At 26.8% G+C, this 22,096-nt stretch overlaps 3 protein-coding genes across 3 annotated transcripts in view; 1 reads left to right on the plus strand and 2 right to left on the minus strand.

Annotated features, from left to right (window-relative positions):
• The window catches only part of LOC113554090 (angiotensin-converting enzyme-like), a 38,388-nt gene that overhangs the window by 11,029 nt on the left and 5,263 nt on the right, over positions 1 to 22,096 (plus strand). Inside the window, exon 11 of the mRNA XM_026957781.1 lies at positions 2,173 to 2,271. Within this exon, the coding sequence (XP_026813582.1) occupies positions 2,173 to 2,271 (99 nt within the window). The remainder of the gene's footprint in view (positions 1 to 2,172; positions 2,272 to 22,096) is intronic.
• On the minus strand, positions 2,252 to 8,428 carry LOC113554093. Its single transcript, XM_026957783.1, has 2 exons — positions 8,231 to 8,428; positions 2,252 to 5,036 (listed from the first exon to the last, which is right to left on the minus strand). Exons 1-2 carry the CDS (start codon positions 8,234 to 8,236, stop codon positions 3,411 to 3,413), a joined length of 1,632 nt encoding a protein of 543 aa, XP_026813584.1. The 5' UTR covers positions 8,237 to 8,428; the 3' UTR covers positions 2,252 to 3,410.
• On the minus strand, positions 8,778 to 12,940 carry LOC113554091 (calphotin-like). Its single transcript, XM_026957782.1, has 2 exons — positions 12,783 to 12,940; positions 8,778 to 10,977 (listed from the first exon to the last, which is right to left on the minus strand). The coding sequence occupies exons 1-2, from the start codon at positions 12,798 to 12,800 to the stop codon at positions 8,890 to 8,892; spliced, it is 2,106 nt and encodes a 701-aa protein (XP_026813583.1). The 5' UTR covers positions 12,801 to 12,940; the 3' UTR covers positions 8,778 to 8,889.

Genomic DNA, 22,096 nt, shown 5'->3' on the forward strand with positions numbered 1-22,096 from the left:
TTCTGTAATGATAAATCGAAATCATATAATTTAACTTTCAGGAGTAATAAGACAAGATGTTTCGCATTTCATAATAATCTAATATCCTAGTTTTCCAGATCACATTTCGTTATATTATCTTAGATATTAAATTCAAGCGACTTATAATCAATGTAGTAAAATAATCTCATTTATGAAAACAAAAATATTGTGCTTGTATAATAATTGTTTCTTGACATTCTGGCCGATTCTTACATTTGTATATAAATACGTGTAGACACTATAAAACATATAAGATCGTATATACAAACATCGTATTTATTGTATAATAATATTACTAAATAATAACTACATTTTAAAAAACACACGAATGACTTTGGATTATTAATTCTAATTAAGGTTATTAAAAATAAGGATATTTAATTATTATCCACTAATTTGAGTAATTTTTCTCTAGCCCATTTTTCCCATTTATTCTTCCGATCAATTTTATACCTGGACACATTTGTATTTAGACATATTTATATAAATTATATTGTATGTTTTGTGTATGGCCATTTTTAATGTGGACATTTTTTACCATCTATTGTCTATGTATATATTATGTTTTTATGAACTTGACAGTTAATACACTGTCGTTGGTAGAAACCTATTTTATAATTAATCTTTTTACTAGAAAAAATAGTATTAGAAATATTACTCTCATACTATTATTTTTATGAATATATAAAAACATATTCATGTATATCGGTACCTATTATTGCTGCTTTTTATTGAATTTCAGATAGATTATAATGTTGGTTCATATTTATAATGATATAAAATATATAGTTTATAATATACAATGGTCAATTTTAATAATTGGCTTAAAAATATATGAATGATTAAAGCTAACACAATATATTATGATATTGGCTTGAGTAGAAAAATTTTCATTATTTATAATATATGTCTACTTACCATAATACATAACATATAAATATCAAATGTTACAAAATTATAAATGGCTACATTTTTAAAAATAAATTAAATATTATAGTAATAGCTATTTTCTTCGATAAAAAATATAAACTTTTATGTATTATACGCAAAGTATACATTACCGCATTAGAATATAATATTTGAATTAAATTAATTGTGTAAGAAGTTTTATTATAAAATGTTTATCAATGAGAATTTTACATTCATAATTCACATGAAATAATTTTATCGAGTTAATATAAATGTCAAGGTAAGGTTACAATATAGGTAGTCGATAATTTATTAATTTAATCACCCAACTGTATTATAAATGCAATTTAATATATGTTATACTTAAACTGTTTATTTTAAAATAATATTAATTATAATACTAAATAATTAAAATTACAAATAATTTTTAAGCTTCGAATATTTGATATAAAAAATGACTATAGTTTGTGACATATTATGTATGTTATAGTATGGACTATATCATATTATATTAATAATAATAACATTTCATATTCATTACTAATTACTTTTACATGGTTTAAATATGAACATACCTATTAACTATAGAATATTATTTTATAATCTATTAAACTTTAAACAAATATTGTATTAAATGCTATATTATTATCTGTAAGTAAGTACTCCAAAAGTTTTTAATATGATATTCTAAGAGTATTTTAATTACAATTGAAAAATAATTAATAACACTGTGTGTTATTTATTTTTGCTCTGAATAAACTATAAATGCAAATCACAATTAATTTTTAATATTGATTTGATAGATATCAGCTACTGACTGTTTAGGTGAACTGATATTTAATTATCAGGAATTGGGGTGTATAAAATAATTTTGTACATACAACTAATGACTACAAGTTTATTGTATTAATTATAAAAATATATTTTTTAAAGGCTTATAAAAGAATAGGTAATAATATTTTTTAAATGTTTATTATTTTGAATGAATATTGAATATGTACAATATACTTAGGTAGTAATTAATATCAGCTTTCTTATAACTATATATCATTATTAAAACTATATACAATAAAAAAAAAAAAAACAGTTTTATCAAATTTAAATAGATATGTATTTAACGTTTTTTTTTTTTTTTAACAAAAATCTATAATATTCATTACATTTTATATTTTAAATCAAAATCGAAATTAAAAAAAGTACATAAATTTACAGTATTGTTGTTGTTTTTTTTTTAATAATTAGCGAACGACTTGGTGGTGTCAAGCCTCCAGTACTCCGGTCCGAGACAGATTTTGATCCGGGATCAAAATATCACGTACCCGCCAACATTCCCTACGTTGGGTAAGTACCCATGTGTATAATTTCAACAAGTAGTTACACTTATATGATAAACTGTTTTTTTTATTATAAAATGGTAACGGTATTTCGTATTTTTGCGGCGTAGTTTCACTACCGTCAACAATACCTGTCGCTCAATACGATAATTTCATAATAATAATGAATATAATAATATAATAATAATAGTATAGTGTGTTTGCGAATATCAAATACCTATTTAATGGAACTGTACCGTAGTTTTGTCAACAGGCGTCTAATACGATTTCGTCGGTATGCATACTATATACATGGTCGTTATGTATATATTCGAGTAGGGGGAAACCGCATACGGACACAACGGACGGTTTCGGTTTCTTCTTCTATAATTCGGTATGTCGTTGCCGTCGTTGTCGTTGTCGTTGTATTGTTAAAATACGCGTGTACACGCGATACCGGACGGGAAACGAAAGTAGAATTCATTTTAGTTTTCAAAAATGTTATAACAACCGAAATAATCAGTAATTGCTCTGGCATTTTTCGCGATCTACTATAACACTACGTTGGTACTATAAATAGGAAAACACGGATACGCGGGATTGCGTGCGCGGATTGCTAAATAAATAATAGAGCTCATTTTACACGCCGGAACAGACCGATTGACATCCACATATTTGTCGTGTTGCGTCTACTTATACCGAATTTTCAAATTACGTATATTTTCTGTATTTGTATCTCTACGATGCGGAGTTAAAAAACTGTCGATCTTACACCGAGGAGTCATTCTACACGTCGATTAAAATAAATCTATAGACCGAAGCTTTGGGAAATTCGAGGTTACGGTGATATTGTGAACTATAAAACGCATCGATAGTGTAATGAAGGTACAGCCTTAAAAGTACCGCGAAAATATCTACAAACACGAACAAAATATTATTCCTATTCTATTATTATGCTAAAGACTATTTAATATTATGATAAAACGTACAACAGATATGACAATAATGTACACAAATATGGTTTTTATTGGTATTCATAGTATTGTTATTACAGTGTTAAACAAGTCTAAAATATGCTTAATTACGTCGAGCGCAACTAGCTAGATAAAATGGCAGCAAATGTCACTTACTATGATATATATAAGCTGGTGAATTGAACACTACGGATCATCCGTGTGAAGATCCGTAGTCTTCGTTACCACCGTAGGCGTCTGGCGTCCCTTGATCTTGGCCACTGCCGAACGATGTAAAACCGTTATCGTAATTGTTTACGAACGCAGTACCGTATCCCGTAGTGTCCGACGAGCTCTCTTGATTTAGTAGCCCGCCTTGCCGGTACGAGTCATGATGTGTGTGATGTTGTTGTTGTTGTTGTTGTTGTTGATGATGATGGTTACCGTAACCGTTCTGCGATTGCGTGTGTACCGGTATGTGAACGGGAACTTTGACTTCGACTGGGTATGGAACGGGTACTTTGACTGGTACTTTGACCGGAACTTTGACCGCATACGGCACTGGTCTATCAACGTGCACGGGATATGGTTTGGGTACGTGGACCGGATATGGTCTGTCCACGGGTACTTTGACTGGATATGGTATTTTTCTTTCCACCGGATATGGTATCGGCTTCTCTACCGGTATGTGTATGGGAACGGGACGGTCTATTGGTATTTTCACGGGATACGGGACTGGGTGGTCTACAGCAACTGGTACTTTTTTCTCGATGTATACCGGATATGGTTTCGGTATGTGCACCGCCACAGGTTTCTCCACGTGAACTTTTACCGGAAACGGTACGTGTTTTTCCACTGTTACCGGGTATGGTTGTGGCACGTGCACCCTAACCGGGTAGGGCACTTGTTTCTCAATGTGTACAGGATATGGTCTGTGGACCGGATATGGTACGGGTTTTTCGTATGGTACTCGGACGGGGTAGAGAACTTTTTTTTCCACATGCACTGGATATGGGACTGGTACCTCTTTTGTTACGTATACTGTCTTGACGTGTCCTCCGTACCCGAAGCCATGACCACCTCCTCCATATCCACCACCTCCTCCAAATCCACCGCCTCCATATCCGTTGCTGCTTCCGTGTCCGCCACCGCCTCCGTGTCCTCCACCGCCTCCGTGTCCGCCTCCACCTCCGTGTCCACCCCCGCCTCCGTGTCCGCCTCCTCCTCCATGTCCACCACCCCCACCGTAACCGTTGGTTGATTCGTGTGCATCGATATTTCCGCCACTTTCGTATCCTTGGAATGTTTGTTGTGAACCAACAAAGCCATGTTGATCATCACCACCATTGCCTGGACTGAAAAAGTGCCCTCTACCAGAAATTTCGGGTTTTCCATCGTGATTAAAGAAACTTGCCATCCAACCATGATTGTTGGCATTTCTTCCTCCCATCGAGCTATGATGGTCGTTTGATCCTGCTGTATTGGATCCCTGTACGTTGCCTCCGTTATCTTGGACGCCCCTTTCGAAAAAGAAGTGACTAAAACCGTTACCATTATTGTGGTTTTCATTGTTGGCCGATAACTGTTCACTATCTTCATCGTTCCCATCTCGACCATTATTATTTCCAAATGGAAACCCCGAATAGTCTGAACTTTCTGGCGATGAGTGAGAATTAGTTCCTCGGCCATATCCGAGTATGTTTTCTAAACCCCGTTTTTCTGGTGGTTTTGATTCTGTAGAGTCTTCAGTATTATCGACTTGTTTCCTTTTAGACGACTTTGTGTCGTGTTCGGCTAATGCATAGGTCAATAATAACGTCAAAAATAACCATTTTTGCTTCTGTAAATAAAAATTAACTTGATTATTTTTATAATGAAAAGAATATAATTATTTTTAAATGTTTTTTTGTTGATATTTCATAAAAATATATTCATTTGAAAATTATATGTTGCAAATTTTACTTCGCATTATCTGACATACGGTATGGTATGCATTAAAGTATACTAGTATAAGTATAGAAGTATAGTATCATATAATAGTTAAGGAGCTGAGGACAATTCAATAAACTAAAATTAAGTGTAGATCAATTACAATATTAAATAATTTGAATAGTTCATAATTGTTTTCAAAACTACCTCTCATATTTAAAAATACGTTTTGTACAACGCAAATGAATTTAAAATTTAAAACTATGTTGAATTTCTGTATGTATGTTTTGGTTATCTAGATACAATTTATTTTTATTTGAAATTATTCATAAATCCGTTAAAATAATTAATGTTTTAAATGTTTGTGAAATGACTAGATTATACATTTATACCAGTCATAGATCTAAGTGAGAATCAACCCTGTAAAGGTGGACTCACATATCAAGTTAACCATATTATAATGTAGTATCTATTTTTTTTTTTAATATAAAGTATCATATTATTTTCGAGGACACTATTTCTGTTCACATGAAATTTACTAAGAACCAAAGAACGTTTGAATTTCGATAAACATAAATTAAAATTTTAATACAAAATATCTGTCTAACGATTTACTCAAAAAATCGGTGGCTCTATGATTAAAAAAAAAAATTTTAATTTAAAATAATCAAATTATTGAAAAATTGTAAAAATCATTAATTTATGCTAATTTGTTTTTTTGGAATTTGTAATTATTTTAAAATACGCTAGGTTTTTAAATACTTTTATAAACTATATAACCAAATAACTAATACTTAATAGTATAAGTAACTTATAATTTATCCTTTATTCATTATAGTAGTTTTTAAAATACTTAGATTTTTTTTATAGTACTAATTTTATTTTTAAAATAGAAATATTCTTTTATTCTTTAAATTGTTAAACAGATGATTTTTTATTATATTGATAAATAGACATAGAAATTTGAATATGTAGTTTTTAAGTTATAACATTTAAAAAAAAATTAGGCTTAAATGCGAATTTTTAGGTGACCCTGGTTCCGATAAAATCAATAAGTTTTATTGTTGTGGTTCAAGTATTAATTACTGTAGATACTTGAATTATTTTATTATCTTACAAAACTATTTATCTTATCGTTTTTTAAGCACGCAGCAGTTTTTCTTAAATGTTTTATCTTAGTTATTTATAAATATTTTTGAATTTTTAGTTTTTTTGCTTTAAATTTATGCTGAAAAGAATATTTTATACTCGAAATTTAATACAAGATTCTTGACAAATGGTTTTTACTTTCATTAATAATATTAAACATTCATAGTTTAATTTTTTTATGTGTATTTTAAGCTGAAATTTGAAATTTCACAAAATTATGAAAATAAATAAATTTTTGTAGTGAAAATTGAATATAAAATATCAGATTCCTCAATTTTTTTTTACTAGAAACTAAAATAAAAAACAACGAAAAAATCGTAATTACTATTTATTTAATTATTATTTAAATTATGATTACATAATATATAATATACAAAATGAAGAAATAACAATTTTTTTTTAGTAAATATAAGTATTTTCTATTTTGCTTTTTTTTTTCTGTACTTGTTTGATTAAAAATTAAACGTCAATACATAGGTAGAATTTTTATAAATTTTTGAAGTTTTTAAAATTATAGCAAATTTCGTTAAAACCACGAATTCCTGCAAATTATTTTCAGGTAAAAATGTATTCAATTTAAAATATGAATAGTTAAGGTTAAACAATTTAATTATAGGTTTTCCATAATTATTACTTATAGTAATCTAAAATTATCTAAACTACAAATGGATATCTTTATATATATATATATATATACTGGATGATTCTTTTATCAAACAACACTCATTATTTCAAAAAGTATTAATGTTTTTGAAAATATTTTTTTACATAGTTTCAAATTGTTAAAAAAACAACGTTTTTATTAAAAAATTATATTTTTAAATATTTTTTATCCTTATAATTTTATAAGTTTTTTACTTTTTTGAATGAAAACATAGTGTTTCAATTTCATATTCCAAAGCAGAATAATTTTTTGAATATTTTGATACATAAAATTCATACATATAATTTTTTAATAAAAACGTTGTTTTTTTAACAATTTGAAACTATGTAAAAAAATATTTTCAAAAACATTAATACTTTTTGAAATAATGAGTGTTGTTTGATAAAAGGATCCCCCTGTATATATATATTCAAATTGAAATGTTGACGAAAAGTATGTTTTAATGAAAAATTTATTTAGTTATTTTGTTGTAATAATTCAATAAAATATTATTGATAAGAATTAAAAACCTTTTACTATCGCGTTTATTATTATTAAATATACACAATGAAATCTTCAAAATTTTTTAATTAATATTTAGCTATTCTTATAAAATCCTATTCTCACAGTTATACGGTACGACAGTATTGACTTATAAATTAATAAATAGCTTATAATATTATTTCATATATTTAAAAATTATTTTTTGAAAAAAATGAAAAATAAGTATTAAAAATGAAGTTCAAATCTATAAAAAGCATTTTTATGGCTATTACATATAAGTAATAATAATATTATAAATATACTACGAGTTTACTTTTTTTTCAAAGTTTGGTAAACTTGTTGATTCAACCGTTTTAAAATATTATTACATTATTCGGGTTTATAAATCATAATGTACTATTTCTTACAATATTTGTATATCCAAGTTTTGTACTTATATTTTTTTATTACTCAAATATTTAACCAGAATAATTCAAAAATTTAAAATTTTGAAAATGTCATACTATTTTAATATTATACTTAAACAAATATTTTACTTTAGTACAAAATTATATCTGTAGATTAAATTATGAGTATAATTTATTATACGTCAGTTTATATATTCTATTTAGATTTTAGTTTTTTTTTTAATAATATGATAATTTTATACCAAATATTTTTAAATCAATTATTTGTATTTTACAAAAAAATTTAAGTAGTTGCTTTCATTAATAATTTATATTTATGACTATTTGATTAAAATATTATATATACTTATATTTGTATAAGGAAGTTTTTTTTTCATCAAAAATAAAATAGCATGTACTTACTTCCATTGAACGATAAAATATTCCCGTTGGTATTATAATAAATAATAGTATAACTGGTAAAATATTTTATCACAGTATCTTTTTCAAGTTGGATTGTAGAAAAACATTATCAAAGAAACATTTACAGTTAACGCGAACTGAAACTGCTTCAAAAAAATCGACTTTTCACAAACGTCTAATTATGGTTGGTGTACATTCAGACTATGTTATATTTTATACTGTTTTTCTTAATATATCAAAAAATATTGTTTACAATTTCCCCTCCATATTATGGTAGTAACTATTAGTCTGTACTGATATGCTATAGTTTTTCTTGGTGGTATTGGCTAGTAAACAGAAGACTATTTTCCTCTCTCTTTGGACCATTTCTTTATTACACGCTCTATCCGTTTTCTTTTTACTTATATATCGTCAGAAATAACACCAGTGAAATATGAAATAAATACAATGTATAGGTACTTAATGCATTTTATTTGTTTATAATTTTACAAATGAATGAATACTTAACTTATAGAAGTGTGGTAAAATTATTCATAATTATAGAAAATATTTAAAAAAAATATATATATTATATATATATTTGAAAATAATTCTATTATTCAGTAGCTTTTTAAAAACGTGAATGTGCACATTTCAATTTAAATTGAAATATAGAAAATCTATTTCTTTACAACGTTCGAGTCTTCAGTTTTTGACTCTACCTTTTCTTGGCCCTTGGCGGATGCACCTCCAATGGCAACTGTTTCTTGACCGACGGATCCAAAGTTTGCTGACTTGAATAAAGCCGATGCATCAGCTGATCCAGCGGAAAAAGAGTTGAATGGAGCAGGTGTTGATGATCCGAAGAAAGATTGTTCACCGAAACTGAATGGAGCTGATGTACTACTGAAACCGTCTTGGACGAAGTTTGCGCCAAAAAGTCCAGCTGGGCTGGCAGTTGTACTGTATGAGGTTACTGGGCTAACTGTAGAGCTGAACAAAGCACTTGCAGAAGCTGGAGTGGAACTGTAGAATGAACTTGCAGAAGCTGGAGTGGAACTGTAGAATGAACTTGCAGAAGCTGGAGTGGAACTGTAGAATGAACTTCCAGAAGCTGGAGCGATTCCTGAAGCAAAACCATACGCGGATGCACCATCAAAAGCTGGAGCTAATCCAGATGCGCCGTATGTGACTTTGGTGCCGGTTAAAGCTAATTGTTCTGGTGTCTTCAAGTTTTGGTTGTTAAGAATAACGGCGTTTGCGGGTGTGTTGTAGTAGAAGTTAGGTACTCCATCGTTAGATTGTGCGGCAAAAGCTTTGTATCCAGCTTGACCAGCAAAAACTTGACTGGATTCGTATCCCAAACCGACGGGGGATTGTTGGTAGTAGTGGACTGTAGCGAAACGTTGAGCTGGAGCTGCAACTGGGACTGGGACCTTGACTTCAACTGGAACTTGGACTGGGTATGGCACTCTCTTTTCTACTGGGTATGGCACTGGTCTGTCCACGGATACTGGAACCTTGACTTCCACTGGGACTGGTACTTTGACTGGAACGTCGTACCTGACTGGGTATGGAACCTTCTTTTCAACTGCGTACGGTACCAATTTTTCTACTGGGTATGGCACAGCCTTTTCTACTGGGTATGGCACTGGTTTTTCAACAGGGACTGGGTATGGCACTGGTTTTTCCACGGGGTATGGTCTGTCAACATTTACTCTTACTGGGTATGGCACTGGTTTTTCAACTGCGTATGGGACGGGTTTCTCAACTGGAACATGGACTGGGTATGGTCTGTCGACTGGGACTTTCACTTCATAAGGTACTGGCTTTTCAACTGGGTATGGCACTCTCTTTTCAATTTCGACTGGGTATGGTTGTGGAACGTGGATTGGACGGTCTACATTGACTTTAACGGCGTATGGCACGTGTTTTTCTACTGTAACCGGGTATGGGTGTGGAACGCGGACCAAAACAGGGTATGGAACTCGCTTTTCAACTTGGACGTAGTAAGGAACTGGAACTTCCTTAGTGATGGTAACTTCGTGATGAGGTGCAGGGGCGTTAGCGACGGCTGGTACTACAACGGCATCGTGACTAATTGCGTCAGACTTGACGATTGCTCCTTGAGAGTACGACGGGGCGTAAGCTCCTGAGTAGTATGAACTGTATGATGTAGCGAAAGCTGGTGATCTGTTCAAAACGACGGGTTCTGGGGTGGATGACACAACTGGTGAAGCTCCGCCTAATAAGACTGAAGCGGGGGTGGAAGAATACGCAAAGCTTGCGTCGGATAGTGCGGCACCAGAGACAGCAGAACCAGACAAGAAAGGTGCTGGGGTAGATGATCCAATAAAAGCTGCCGGTGTAGATGAGCCGAAAGATCCATCGAAGAAGGGAGCTGGTGTGGACGATCCAACGAATGAAGCAGCGTCAAAGGATTGAGCTGCAGCGGCGCCGGAGTAAGCATTCGATGCAAAAGAGTTACCGAATGCGAACGGAGCTGGTGTGGAGCTGTAAGAAACGGACTTGAAAGGTGCAGCGGTGGTTGAGAATGAGCTGTCGAAAGTGAATGGAGCTGGGGTTGATGGGCCAAAGCTCTTAGCTCCGAATGAGAATACAGATGGGTTAGAGAAAGGGAAACTGGCCTTTTCGGAAGCAGATCCGCCAAAACTTTTTACAGTAACGGATTCTGTTTTCTCATTGCTAGTGAGTTTGTCAGCAAATGCTGTGGACACGACTAGGAGTCCTAGGAGAGCTGCTTGAATCTGAAATAATAATTTTTTTTATAGCTTAAATCAAATGATAAATCATTATTAATTAATAGGTACATTAGTGAAAAATATATTACTTTTTAGAATACGATACACATTTTATTTAAATAATTATCAATTCAAAATATATTGACAGTAGTTAACTAGTTAATGACAATTAGTATATTTTCAAACTGACTTAATACAACGATAGTTGCATAAGTTATTTATTATTACTTTCAATAGTGTACGGTATGTTTTCCATTTCTTAATTAATTTAATTTTTTATTATTTTTTTTATTCTTCTTATAAGATCTTATAGTAATTTGATATATTATTGATTCATATTTTTATATTAAATTAATAAATTATAATTTTATGAAATATGATATTTTGTATTAAACAAAGTAAATTCTTAGTAAGCAATTTATGCTCATGTTGGCAAAAGAACTTTTATTAAAAATATAATTTTACGGTTAAACTCAAAATAAAATATTGTAGTAAAATATTATTTCAATAAGTAAAATGTTGATAATGTTTATCAGTTTTTGTTTTCTTACAAAATTAGTTTGTTACTTAAAAACAAAAAATATTTTTCAAATTATAATAACTATTGTTGAGTATGGAATAATATTAAGATTTGACATTTTAGAAAAATCGTATTCTAATGATTGATTTTAATTTGTTTACATTAAATATGATGATAATTTATAAATGTTACCTAATGAAAATCAAAATTTCGCAAATTATTTTAACAACAACTCAATTATCTCGTTAAATGAACTTCTGTATATTTTACGTCATTATAATATATTATTTTTAGTATTTATTAGTTCTTTATAATCTTATGTAACTTAATACAAATTATTTTAGTTTTAGGACACAACTTTTTAGATTGTCTCTTTAAGTATCAAATTTTAATAACAGGCAATTGTACTATGGTTTATGAACGTATTTTTAAATTATAACTTAAGTAAATTTTAAAGTTCATAGTTAAATTTAATATATAGCAAAACTAAATAGATTTGAATAAATGCTTCAAATAACTAATATAACAATTTAATCAAAAAAAGTTATTGTTGAAAATAAACCACTAATACATATATAAATAAAAATATTGTATTGAAAATGCAATTAACATTATATAATATTATGTTACTTGTGATATAATAATATTTTTATTTAATAAACCCAGAAAACAATTATTTATCACTTTTTTAAATTATAATAATATGTCAATATAGGTAATTTATATATTTTATTGGTGAACCAAGAACAATTACTTATTATAAATAATTTATAATAAAAATTTGCATATTTTTGTATACTATATAAGGTTTTGAAAACTAAATGTCTATAGAATATTTTTTATAAAAATGTAATACACATTTGAGATATACTTAGTTCTTTTATGTGTATTAATATAACTTATCTATCTAATAAATATTTAAAATATTATGTTAACAAGCTCCTATCGTATAAACAATTATATAACCAACTGTTATATTTTTATCCATAAAAATAATAAATGTATCTTTATTTTAAAATAAATAGGTATCTAGTAATTAAACTTTAATTTGTTTATTAACGTAATAAAATTTAGAATAAAAAAATAAAGACTTAAATTAAATCGATGGATAAAAATTAAAAATATTTATTGGATTTTAACAACTATAGTTATTTTCATTTTTAGCTTCCAAAAAAGAATTTAACATACAAACTGATATCTTATTTTATATATTTAAAAAAATATTTTTATTAAAATAGAATTGTTGGTATTAAAAATATAATTATAAAAATAATAGTATATTCAATCTCACCATAGCACGTGGAGCCATACTTGATGTTGGTTCTCTTCAATCCAGCGACTGATTGACTGGATACTTTGTTGAACACCAGCTTTTACTATATATATCTGCGCTTCTTCTTGGACTGTATCCAGCAAAATTACTGTCAAAAACCAGTAATCCGGGATGGGAGAATTTTTTTCGAACTGTAACGCAGCTTGCTCCCCCCCACTTATAAATTGATGATCTTCGTTCAACTGCTGTTTTATCAGTATTTTTTATTATGAATTTTTTTATATATATATAAATCTATTTTTTTTCGCGTTTTTCGCTCATCTCGTTCAGCAAACCGGTTATTTACGCTAAGTCAAGGGTGCACAACTATGGACTCCGAAGGATCGGTGGCCTCGTCGACCTTCGAACAGTACAGCCATATCCCCTTTCACACACCGGGTAACTTGCAGCGTATTCTCGTCTAATTCGCACTTTTAATAATTTTGCGTTTACTCCCTCATTATTAAAATACTGTAGAACACGTACCTGCTAAAGGAACATTATGCGAAATTGACTACATATTGTATGCTGTACATTTCTTATGCATTAAATAATTACGTTTAGTCGGTTGAAATTTTTCAAAATTAAATGTTTACGTATAATCTGTGAGTGCTATTATTTTTTGTTTAAAATATATACTATTTATTATACTTTAAAATAATATATGATGATTCTCAAGTATTGTAAATAAAGTATTTTCTGATTTAATAATATTTAGTAATAGTTTAGGTTTTATTTTGTTTTAATACGTAAATGTATTTTTACATTTCTATTCATTTTGAATTAATAGAAAAACTATACATTATTATGTTAACCACATCTAACATTATTTCTTATAGCATTCGTTTTATAAGAATATTTTTCAGAATAGTATAGACAAGGGATCTCCAAGCTTTATTTTCGAAGACCATACGAAAAAATTAAAAGTTTTTGATTAACAAAAATAAATAAAGTTATATCATTTTTTTTTATTTAAACAGTGTATTAAATTATGATTCTAATGTATATTCTGGCTTTACACGTGTAATATGCAACGTATAATGAGGAGTAAACGTGATATCAATTTTTAATATTTTTTAATTATTCATTGTCATTTAGAGGGCTGGATAAGACTTTTCGCAGTTCAAATGCTGCCGGTTGATTGTAGTTTAGAAATTACCGGTTTAGACAAATTTTAATCATTTTTCAATGGAATGTGTAATAATACGTGTAAAAATTTAATAATAATGTTTAACATTCTTAACTTTATTGAATATAGACTTAATCATATATAGATTTGTAATATTATATTCATAATTATTATTTTTTTTTTTTTTGATAATTTAATTGAATGTTCATAAAATATATGATTTAAACTTTGAACTATTTACACTTGACAGTCTAAATATTAATAGTTTAAGAGTTAACTTGGCCAAGGCAAAAGTTCATATTACATATTATTTATTTTAATAAGTTGTTATATTATTATTCTGAACCTACGCCGAAATGGTACGAATAAAATTAAGTGTATAACAAAATTGCATAAAAACCGGTCGAATTCTGTAGGTGTATTAAATAAATATTATACATTATAGTTTATGGTTCCATATGCCTACATGTTTATTAAGTTTCAAGTATATTGCTGAATTTTAGTAATCGAATAATCAACATAAAAAATGGCCAGCATTTAACATTTATAAATTATGTATAATAATCATGTGTAGTTAGGTTGTTAGTAGAGTATTATGAAATATTATATAAAATGCATAATGTATAATATAGCCATTATAATTTTGCTTGTTTGTTTAATTTTTTTTTTTTAAATATTTTAGTTTAAAATAAAATCAATTAATAATTTAACTGATATTCCTTGATATCCTAGTAAATTAATTGTATGTACGAGTATATGAGATTATATGTATAATATGAGTAATGTGATTTATGTATTTTTAATTTTGAAAAGATTTAGGAAAATTAATATAAATATGAAAAATCTGATCAAGTATTTTTTTTTTTATTTTTTAAAAACGTATTATTGTTAGGTAATTAAAAATATTAATTAGTAAATATGTAATTTGGTTTTCCTTTTTCTTTTATCATACAAAATAAATTAGAGAAAAAAATTATCTCTGTAACTGCATTCAGATATGTATATTTAATAGTTTCTTTAATATTAAATTTATAATTGGCTAATACAAACCCAATAAAACCATATAGTTGTTTTAAATTATAATAATCAAATAGTTTTTAAAATTTTTTTTTCGTGAGAAAATAAATTATTATAATAATAAAATTAATAAATAATAATAATATAGTCAAAGGTATAATTATATATGTACATATATTTATAAGTATTATTATTAATACTTAATAATTTAAATTTTGGTTTTTTAAATATGTAGTTAATGAAATCATAAAACGATTAAGGAATGTATCAAAAAGCCTTAATGATTTGTTTATAATAAGTAATTTTTATACTCTTATGTATAGTGTTTTTGTTACGTTTTAAACTATAAATTTCTACAATAAGCTATCATAGTTATTCCCTACATTTTTCATAATTTTTGTTTCAAAAAATAAAAGAAAGAAAGAAAGAAAAATCTGATTTTTATTTTATAATAATATTGTTTCGGAAACTAAGAAACTAATAATGCCTATTAGGCACATCAACACTATAGACTTACAACTTAGTATTTATAATACCTTTTCATTAATTTAAAAAATATATATAATTACATATTTATTTAAATTTTAATATTTTCTATATAATTCTTGTTTTACATAAATTATAATAGTATGTAATAAAATATATAAACTAAAAATAAATAAATTATTGAAATTTGAATACTTCTTAAAAATTTGATTAGTTAGATTTTTATTTTTATTAACTAATATTTTTAAGTTAATTACAATTGATATTATATTCTATACTAATTAGTATAAGAAAAAATAATATAAAATAATTGATATAACGTGTGGCAGTACATTTGAAATATCTACTTAATATATAATCCAAATACTATTTTAAAAATATTGATGTATACATTTTTTTTAAGGCTTACGAATAATTTTCTATTTTGCCTTTCTTAATCCTTGACTCTGTATTGACTTAATTTGTATTTTACTCAATTGGTTTATTAATTAGTATTGGCCATACTAATTATTATTATAATATGGCAATTACCTAACTACCACTGATTTTTTTATTTGCAATTTTTATATAGGGTAATATACATTGTACACATCACACATGTCACAAATGATTGTATTTTATTCTTGTATTAAATTATTCTGAAAGCGTAATTTTTAAACCAATTATCTTTTTATTCATTTTATAATTTTGTGTACATTTTAAATTATTATAATAATTTCATAACATAAACCCATTGATCATACATTTCACAATTTTAATGCAACAATGTCCAATTAATCCAATCTTTATTTTTTATTTAAATACCTATTTTGTTGTGTATTTATTATACTTATATTTTTTTAGTTAAATTTGAGTTTTTTTTTATTAATTATTCAAAAATATGTTAAATTTATTTTATCATACACAAGTTTGATAACTAACTAATAATATCTTATATTAATAACATTGTTATTCTTAGTAAATATAATATAATTGATCAATTTAATATGTTATTTGAATCCAAGTTCAAAAATGAATATTTAATTATGATTTATCGTAATGGTTTAGGTAGAACTACAAGTTGGGTGTTAAATAGTTTAGTTTTTTTTATATTGTATAGGTCAAATGTATGGTTTCAAATGTTTGAATGATTTCTTAGCTATTTCATTCTAACGCCCATCTTTCTATTTTATTTTCGTCTTATGAACCGCGAGGTGTAACAAAACCGATTTTCGCTCTTCACAACCGGTTTCCCCCTGCTGTGCAATATTCTTTTGTTTGGCAAACGTTTTACATTTTTATTATATTAAAATAATTGAATTTACAAAAACACGTCTATTTATTGTCAAATAATAAAACTATTTTAACGTTTGTCATATATTATTATAACTAATCGCGCTGAATATTTTGAGAGACATCTTGATGACTAATGGCGGATACTTAATTCTACGATTTTCATACGTTTTTATTATTCAGACCATTAAAAAAAATCGTTTTCTCGCATCTCAGATCGCGAGTACTAAAAAAATATTTATCATCACTCGGGTCGGATATTATCAGCTATGGAGTATTTTTACACTCGACTCTAATAATGGAATGTCATAAGTTATATTACAGTATTATGGCGTTGCTCAAGTCTTGTCCTTAGATTAGTATTTGTCATTATTTTACTCGTAGATAATCAATCATAAAATAAAATATCTCAATAGATAATTAAAAATCAGAGTAGAATTAGTATTTGTAGAGTATAATATTGCTTGTATGAGTATTTCGTAATAATAGTAATGTATAGACAAATTAACTACAAATCACAATTATTTATTAAATGAAAACATGTTTTTTAAATTATCTGTCCTTATGTTTTATTACCACATACGTCAGTTTATTTTTTTCATCGACAATGTGTAAATCTAAATTTAACATTTTTAAACACATACGCTAATTGATTGCTTGCCTACTTCAAATAAGTATAAACAAAACTAAATAAAAATTCTATGTTATACTGCTCATAATATTTTTATATGTAATGATACAAATAATTAGTATAATACATTTATATTTGTTGTTAAAAAGTGATTGTTCTAAAACGTATTCATCAAGTATATAAGTGTCCATGAATAATCTGTAGGTATCTATAATACACGCCTATATGATTCTTTTTTGAAAAATAAAACTTTTCATTTCAATCGCAACTAAAAAGAAATTAAAAAAAAAATACACGTGTTATTATTTTGTCGGAAGATAAAACATAATAAGCATCGGGGTGATTTGAATAGATTTATGAAATCAATTTGTTTGATTATTTAATATTTTGCCGTTTAATAAAAATTGCTTAACTGTACGTCATTGAGTTACGTATTATATTATTATAGATGTACGACATACAATGTGGTGTGGTTTGATAGAAATACAATACATAACAACGCTTAAATAAAATACAATACATATTGTAATATTACAATTTAAACGCACGAATAGGTACGTTTTGATTCGAGTTTATTCATTATTGTTATTGATATAATATATGGAGCACACACATATATTAGGTATATACATTGTATAGTTGTACACTAAGTATATTATATTAACGTTATTATAAAATTAGTTTATTATTATATTGTTCATAATTTTAAGTAAAAATTGTGTCAGTGTTTTATAAAACTAATATTATAACATAGTGATTTGGAATAATTAAAAATAAATAAACTGCTTATAACTTTTAAATGTTATAAATTATAACTAATAACTAATATTTTATTTTACAATAGATTATTCAAACATAAAGCATTTTGGTGTTTGTAATTAATGATACAAATTATAAGTATCATATGTGATGTTCTACCCCTATCCACAGACTCTATTATATTATGCTTAATAGAACATCGTTCCTTTATAATCTATGCAGAACTTTAGTGTTTATCGTAAATAATTGATAAACCGTAATATTATATCTGCATTTGATATTTAAATGGACAAAATGTAATCTACGATAAATTGATTAAGTTGTACTCTATTCAACAATTACTCAATATAATGATACACAGTTATTTTAAAATTAAATTTAAGTGTTCCTTTTTTGTTTTTTAAATATAATATATATATATATATGACAATTATACTAGCCTTGGATGATTAGTAGTTTGAGCCTATTAATGCAAATGATTGACTATACATATTACTATATCCCTAAAACCGGCTTATTTGTTCAGTATAAAAAGAAGAGAAAAAGTATTTTTTTCTTTAAAATTTCATAGTTGTTGACCCAAATAATTTCCACTAGTTGTGTAAACTATAGATTAGTTAATATGATGTTTATTTTTGACTATATTCATTTAGGTAATACACTAATACGATTATCTCATTACTATTTATTTTACACAAATATCGGTATGCGTAACCAGTTTGATAATATGCTATGTATCGTCACATATTAATATATTTTGCTTCTGTGAAATTCAATTGAATTATTGTATACTGTAACTAGCTGATGTAAAAACGATAATCCTCCTGTTTTTTGTCCATACTTCATGAGCAATAATAATTATTGCTATGAATTTAGTATTTATTCCTATAATAGGCACAATAATATTTAAAAAACAATATGAACTAAACACTACCCTTTAAAAATTCAAAACTCTAATCTGATTATACAAAATATTTTGTTGTCAAGTACGATAGGTACTTCTATATTATAGTTAAAAATCAAGATAGATGTAAAAATGTTTGTACCTATTATATATTCTTTAATCTGCCGATTGAGTATTTAAGTAGGACACTTAAAAACTATTTATTACACAATCTACAGTTAATATTTTTTTTTTTTTATCTTGAGCATCTTTTATGAACATTTCCACATTACATGTAAAATAGTAATTTTCAACGGGTATAATAAATTCATTGAACATTTTTATAAGAATTATGAATTGGTCTTTGAGTTTGTCAGAGTAAAACACCACTAATTTTATGTACAAACAATTACGTTAAAATAGAATAAACACTACTGTAAAATAGTAGGTTTCTTTCCACTATTTATAAAGTGTATTAACCGTATTGTCATCTGAACTTATTTATAAGCAATGCATTTTGAATAAATAAGAATATATATAACTCCACAGAGTTTTGATTCTTGTTATGTCAAATCTCAAGGGGAACAGGAAAAGTTATCTAAAAGTTCAAGATATCGAGTTTTATTAAAATTCTTAAAAAAATTGGTAAATAATTTGAATGCTTAAAATACATAACTTGAATACTTAAAGTACTAATACTACATATATATCAATAAGCTATAATGATGAATAAATAAATTATTTTTTTAAAAAATCTATCATTAAAGTTTGTTTAATATTACTTTTGTTTTTGTAAGAACGTAAAAATTAATTTTAAAGACATATACCTAATTTAATATGCTTATTTTCCATTTCACTATATTATTTATGAATGACCCCAAACGCGTAAAATCACAATCCTTATACTGAATATACAGCTTAATTTTTTGTTTTTACCGTAATAAAAATATTATTTGTGTATTCGAGATAACGAAAAACGATTAATTTTATTTCGAGTTATCGAGAGAAAAACGCTATTTAGTGTAATGGTAGTTTCAAGGGGATTGAATGAAGTTCGAGATAACCAAAAATTCGATAGCGACGTTCGACATAATAAGTATATACAACAGTTGTTACATTTAGTAATAGTGTACATAATATAACCAGGTTTACATCAAGTCAAAAAAATAGAAAATTTTTATCTTCAGATAAATAGGGGACAAAATGAAAACATTTCTGTGATATTATCTAAGCTAGCTATGCATTATTTGTTTTTGGATAGATTTTTCATATTCACTTAAAGTAAGCGGTAAACATCAAAGGGTTTCTGTTTTGTCCCCGTTTTCAGCTACATTTATTCGTTTGGTGTAAATGGAAAGTTTATGTTTTATTAATATTTCTAATTTTTCACCAAATTTAAAAATTAAGTTTGTTATTGTTTTTTTTCTTTTTTAAATTTGTATATTTGATGAAAACCTAGCAATATAATTAAAAAATATTAAATTACACAAACAAAAGATTTTGGACAGCTTTTAGTTAAATAACAACATCCAATAAAATAAAAATAAATATCATATTATATGATAATCATATATTTAAAAACGATGGAAAGCGACAAAAAAAATTGTCATGAAAATTTGGAATAGAATAGGGTCTGTGTAATCACATAACACGATATAGATTATCTATTGAACGTCTGCTACTGTGGTTGCGTATATTATATATTTTATACGTTCTGTTAATAACATAATATTATATTATTATGTATGTATCATATATTTTGATAAAAAAAAAAAAAAATTAAATAATAAAACCAATTTTCATTGTATAGTTAAATTGTGCAATAGCGTTTTAACGTGAACATAAAATAAAATAATATAGTAAAAAGGTATTGTTATTATTACTACTACGTGTCTACAGTTTAACAGTATACCTATAGATTCTGCAACCGATATAATAATAATAACATTATTGTTAACTTTCATTGGAAAATTTAATAAGTGTTTTTCGCCAACTCGTATCAAAAATAAATACTCGGACACTGCACTAATACTCAAAGTAGGCAATGCTTATTATGACACAAAATAATATATTAATTATTGTCTATTCGTCTTGTAATCGTTTTATGCCAATCCAAATCAATATTAACTAACTATCACCTAACCGATCTGGCCAATAACCAAATTATTAAAATTTAATCTAATATGATTTTTTTTTTAAATTTATGCGTTGTTTTATAAGAGGAAAATGTTTTGATTAAATCAAACATCATATTATTATTTTTGACCTTGCATACGTGGTTGGAATTTGATTGACTTGTAGTCGTGTTACCTTTTAATATATTATTTCATATTATTAATTAATAGCTAATAATTGACGTTTATACAAAAATTATAACTTAGATTTTCATAACTGTTTTTATAATTAAAAATATAGGTTTTAAAATCCAAGACATTTAGGTACAAATATTAAAATATTATTTTTTAGAATAAATATTCTATTATTTATTTATAGATATGTTAATAAACATATTAGGTACCTACTTACATTAAATTAACTGAATAACAATATTTAAATTTTCTATAAGCTATAGAAATTAAGTAAAAATCAGAATTTCTGTAAATTAGGAATTTTGTTATTGAAGAATTTTGCTGTCATTATCTTTACATTGTTGACAAAAAAATAAACCAGTTTTGAGATTGTTTAAAAATATTCAACTCGTTAAAATGTACATTAAATTTGAATATTATTCGAAATTGTTAAAGACGTTTTTATTTTGCGGGTAGGCTTGTTATTTAAAAATAAGAAAATAAATACCATCTTAACCTTGAATTTGAAAACACAACTACCCAATATGGGGTGGGTCGTTGACATTTGCACTTAGAAGATAAATTCCCTCAGACTCGTCGATGCTATTTTAGTCGTCTACAATATTCGTCCATTACGTAAACTCGACCATATAAAACGAGTATTTTTTTTTCTTTACACATTAATAATATTATTTTAAATTTGCTCGACGACGAGTTGCAGAAAACGAGTTTGGACTGAAAATACTATATAGTATACCTATACACACGAACGCCTGATCTCCCGCTATAACCAGCCTTAAAACAAAAAAAAACATGTTGTTCATATAT

The sequence above is a fragment of the Rhopalosiphum maidis genome, chromosome 2 (genome assembly GCF_003676215.2).
Source record: "Rhopalosiphum maidis isolate BTI-1 chromosome 2, ASM367621v3, whole genome shotgun sequence".
Lineage (NCBI taxonomy): Eukaryota > Metazoa > Arthropoda > Insecta > Hemiptera > Aphididae > Rhopalosiphum > Rhopalosiphum maidis.